At 43.5% G+C, this 5,395-nt stretch overlaps 1 protein-coding gene across 1 annotated transcript in view; it reads left to right on the forward strand.

Annotated features, from left to right (window-relative positions):
* PTPRK (protein tyrosine phosphatase, receptor type K) overlaps positions 1 to 5,395 on the forward strand; it is a 570,492-nt gene that overhangs the window by 465,240 nt on the left and 99,857 nt on the right. The window contains exon 12 of the mRNA XM_025211350.1: positions 1,429 to 1,534. Coding sequence (XP_025067135.1) covers positions 1,429 to 1,534 — 106 coding nt within the window. The remainder of the gene's footprint in view (positions 1 to 1,428; positions 1,535 to 5,395) is intronic.

Consider the following 5,395-nt stretch of genomic DNA (forward strand, 5'->3'; position numbering starts at 1 on the left):
AGGGGGGCCAGTGCCTGCCAGCATCAAAGAAAGGTGTCTGGGTGCTGGGGTTGCAGCAGGGTGCCTGCCCCTCCAGTGGGGAAGGGGGTGAAGGGGTCCTTTGCGGGTAGAGAGGAGCTGTGTGGCTGGACCAGAGGTGCCAAGGCCGGTGCCCATGCTTGCAGGGGCATGGCGGCTGTGAGATACTGCCCAAGAGAAGTGGCCATGGCCAGGCTGCCCAACATAACTTGGGAGTCCCAGCCCAGGGCAGGGGTAGAGGTCACAGGCTTCCCCTCCTCCTCCCTCCAGCCTGTACCAGGACTGGACTTGCTCTGCTGCCACCTGCACTAGCCAGAGCTGCCGCAACCGCCATGCTCCAGCCCAGATGGGAGCAGGTGGGGTCCTCTCCAGAAGGTCTGGGTAAGGAACCAAGGTCTGCAGGTTGGGAGTGAGGGGCACTGTAGGGACAGGGAACTGTAGGTCACATGTGAGGGGCACCAAGGAGGGTTGAGGGGCTGCAAGTCGGGAGCGAGGGGTATCGGTTATTTGCCTTGTATAAATTGCACAATGATGAATGTCACTGGGGAGTAATGGAGGGGTGCATGTTGATATTGCTGTTAATGTTTTCCTGTTCACATTGATTTCTGTCTTTAAAATAAAGACTGTAGAGCTGCTTTGACTTACAGTATGTAATAGGTATTTTGAAGCCAAAATACTTTTGTGTTTTCTACTTAAACTATTTATTGGGTCGGGTCTGGCCATCAATGTTTACAAATGGGTCCTGGTATAAAAAAGGTTGAGAACCACTGCTTTGAAGTACCTCAGCAAGGAGCACTGTGTAGTTATACTTCAAGAGAAAGCTGTTGCCTCGCCTCTTAGACCAGCTGTGGCCCTCTGTGGTGCTAGAATATATCTGAGCAGCTTTGAATTTGATATGAGGCTGTTGTGGAAGCTGCTTTATTGTTATCATTCTCCCACAACCTCTATTTCATATCAGTAAAAAAAGAAAAAACCCTGGAAAGATTCTGAAATATTTGGGAGATGGGAGCAGAAATTGTAGTGCCAGAGGTGGAAAGAGGTGAAGAGAGGTATTCGAAATGGGGGGGAAAGGGAGGCTGGAGGGCTGTCGTGAATTAGAGGCTTTGCGTTCCTCTGCAAGAAATGCTTGTAAATGAAAGTAGTCACCTTTCAGCGTTCCCTCTACTTAATACAAACTGATATATCCTAATGTTTGCAGAAAGCTTTGTTATTCTTGATGATGCAAGGGGGCAGAGGGCATGAAAGGAGGAAATTATTTAGATATATAGCAGCAGAAATTGGTGCCTGGCTACAAAATCATCCAAAAGACTTATTTTGGTGCAAAGCCAGATTCTAATAACATTTCAGAATGTTTTTGCTAAATTGATTCTGTCTTTTATTTTTTTTCTTCCTTTCTTGAACATTAATCAGCTCCCACTTTACCGGACTATGAAGGAGTTGATGCATCTCTCAATGAAACAGCTACTACTATAACTGTATTGTTGAGACCAGCGCAGGCCAAAGGTGCTCCTATCAGGTAAAAGGAAAAAAATAAAAAGTGAAAAGAGTTTTCATAGTAAATTGCATATTTCTTACTAACTAATAAAAGCAGTTTATTTCTATCAGAAGGATGCTGTTGGGTTTTTTTATTATTTCTGGTTAGACAAAGTGTACAAGTAGACCTATAGTTAACAAGAGTAAATTGTTCAGATTTCAGATATTAATGGCCTAAATCATTCTGCTTGATTTAGGATTCCTCCCATCCGGTACCACTTCATTTCACTTCCTGTCTTGATATATGTGAAAAATAAGATTTGAAGGTATTTGTCAGAAAGCCATTTTGAACATAGTGCTACCTCTCTCATACTTCAAATCTGTGATTTTATAGTGTATATGTGTAATTGGGAAATAAGAAAAAATACGAGAATAATGGTGAATGCAAACTATTTGACCATTTTTCTCCTGGGAGTACCTCTTCTTACAAGTCATGGAGTAGCTGGCATGTCCCTTAACGTAACATGAAACATTTTAATTATTAACTTTGAGAGATCTTTCTCTGTTGTTCCACAGGAAGATAATTTCATTCTGTATGGAAAGCTGAACTCCTCTCCTGCTTTGAATTTCTCCTGGTTTGTGAAAAATTCATGGGCTGTTGTTTGGTTTCCATTTGCCTAAGAAACGTTTCAGTGATATTTCAGTATCCAAAAGATAATAATTTATCCATGTAAAAGTAAAGACAAATGACTGGTTTGTAAACTATTTTTTTACTGTAAGGACATCAATCTTTAGAGTTGCTGGATATGGTGGGTATGGTAGGGTGCTTAACTTCCCTAAGCACTCCAAATCTCTATTTTAGAGATTTACCATACATTTTTGCAGGGTTGATCACCATTGCAGTCTCTCAGATTCCTTGAATATACAAGTGGGGATAATGAGATTTCATTCTGTCCTAACACCGAGAGAGAATTTGTAATTCTAGACACTTACTTGTGGTATTTTACATTTATTTTTGTTTAATTGCTGCTGAAGATAACTAGTCATATTCATTCCCTTTACAGGAAATGCATGACAGCGATATCCATAAATACAACTGTAAACTGTTCAAATTCATGGGAGCATTAGCCTCTGAATACCTGTTTTGGGAAAGGCCTATGGTTTGATGGTGTGCAAAATGCTAAAATATGTATAGGCTAGATCCAATGCAGGATTTACGCACCTAAAGCAGAATGTAGCTGGCATTTGGGGCACCAGAATCCAAAACTGTGATCTATAAATCCATGTTTCAGTTATTGCCTAATCCTTGAGATACCCAAACTCATCTTGTGCCTCCAGGTTTCACTTGAAAATTCCTGAAATGTGTAGATTTCTTTATAAGGATGTGACCAGCACGTCCCCTAGTCTGTATGCCATTGAGCCCAATCCATGTATCCCTTGAGCCCAATCAAAATATAGACGCTAAATGAGTGGTTGGTTTCCAACCTTTTTAAATGCAAGCACACCCCTCCATAACTTTTCTGAATTTAGCAGCAATGCATTTTGGAAACTAATTCTTTTATTACATTGTGTAAAAAAAAATAATGTGACTGAAAACACATTTAAAAAACCAAGTAGAGATGTTTATCTGAAGATTTATAAGCGGCTACTAGTGTACATATTACTTCCTTCACTCAGAGATGTTGGAAATGCCCCCTCTTAGCTTTCCCTCATTTTTTGTCTATAGAAAAATAATAGAGCAATTCTTCTGTTCCAGAATGACCATAGCAGGTTAGAATGTTTTTCACACTGTGGATTCCTACTTGAAATCTCCAGGTTTATCTTGTGAATCATGTAGGTGCACACCTAGCAGTGGTAGAATTGTGTGGATCCTTTGGCAATGTTAAAAGGATCTTGCTGCTTCTCCATATGGCTTGGCACCCTAGTTGAGAATTACTGAGCTAAAGATTTCTAAAGCTAAGTGAATCCAGTGTATTAGGCATGCTCCTAGCACATCTACTACATACCAGAAGGATCAGGCCCCTTCACTAAATGAATTTGTGGCTGCTCTCTTTTAAAAGGTGACTGCTAGTAGTGCCCACCTGTTCCATATGCTTATTATGATTAAAACATTTGCTTGCACCAGGGGAAGCCTGAGTTATTTCCCTCACTCAGCCTGAAGGGCTTGGGATCTTCACCTGAAGGTAGGCCTCTACAAGCTCTACAAAGAATAGCAGCAGTAGTGGTGTTGATAATTGTAATTGCCCCTCCCTGGGCTTTTATGGCTAGACTGTTACCAATTCCTGAGCTTGCTAATTTAAATATAGCTTGAGTATTTCAACACCACACTGCTGTGACAGTGATGTAGGCATAACCTGTTGTATGTACCATTTTTGTTTTAGTAATTTTTCTTTCATCTTTGGTATTCTTGTATGTTTATCAGTGATTTTTAAAGGAAATGTTTAGGGATATGTTTAAGGTATTGATAGCTGATTGATAGCCTAACAGAATCTAGTATCCCAATATTGACATTGGATGACAGAAAAGTAGTTTTTATTATAGATATCTGAATGTCAGTTGGTCACATTAGCTCCTCACATCTTTCACCATAACAGGAGTATGTGTCATGACCTCAACACAAATGAGATCTGTGCCAAAGGTGTTATCTCTACTTCCAGTACCATTGATAAAATGAGATCAGTGATTACTCCAGGATCCTGGTTTTCTCTGTTAAAAAAATCATAAATTCTCTGATAAAAATGCAAATTCTCTCAAAAAAACCCAAAATCCACATTTTTCCATAATTTAAATGAAATGCCACTATATATATAGGTATCAGTTGAACACAATGTTTTATTGATATATTTACATTTTTAAAACAATTGAAAGCCTATCAGTGCCTCAATCACTATAATAAAATACATTCTAAAAACTTATAAATTTTGGCATTTGATTTTGGGTTTTTTATCATGGAAAATCAGGGTTCCCCCTGCCCCCTTTGCTCACCATAACACAGGTCTAGATGCAGCTGCCCATCATATCCCCACCCCCCCTCGCCAAGCCCCACTGCTTTGTGATGCTGAGCAGCCCTGATATACCAGTGCCCTACCAATGCCCCTCACTCCCCACCCACAGCCCCTGCTCCACCCCCCCAGCCCTGCCAGAGCAGGCCCCCAGCTGCCAGAGTTACAGGGCCAGGGACTCAGTTCCACAGCTCCCTGCTCCCCCGCAGTAGTACCTGAGTCCTGGCTGCTGCCCATGGGAGGGGAAGGCTGTTGTGGCCTGAGCAGGGTGCAGAGCGTGGAGTCCAGCTCCCCCATCCCCATGGGCAGCACAGCCAGAGTGGAATCCATGGGCATGGGCAGATGCAGGCTGGCAGCAGTGTGCTTGTGGGTTCCCACCCTGCTGCCCTCCCACTGGGGGCCTCTGCAGCCCAGCGGGCAGGACCCAGCCTGGCAGAGCAGGGTGGGCCAGCTCAGTTTTAGGGCTGTGCAAAGCTTTGGGTGCTGATTCGATTCAGAGAAGATTTGGCCCGATTCGGTGGCTGAATCTCGAAATCTAATCGGGAGACCAGTAAAAAGGTCTGAATAAATTCAAAGCTTTCCGAATCAATTCGGAAAAGATTCAGAGAGCTTTGGAGATTCAGGAGCTGGACACGGACTCCGTGTTGGTAAGTAGGGGGGGTGAGGGAACCATGGAGGAATCCTCACCAGGCACCACCCCCTGCCTGCTCCCCCAACTCCCCTGATCAAGCCCCAACCCTCATCTGCTTTCCCAGCCCCGTCAATGGCTGCCCCGCCTGGCCCCAGTGTCCCGGATCTTTAGAAAAAACCCAAAAAACAGCCCCGCACTTACTGGCTCCTGCCAGGAGGGGGAGTGATCCTCAGTGCCCCCTCCCCCCCCCCCACCGCCCGGCGGTGCCAGG

Source organism: Alligator sinensis, unplaced genomic scaffold (genome assembly GCF_000455745.1).
Source record: "Alligator sinensis unplaced genomic scaffold, ASM45574v1 scaffold96_1, whole genome shotgun sequence".
NCBI lineage: Eukaryota > Metazoa > Chordata > Crocodylia > Alligatoridae > Alligator > Alligator sinensis.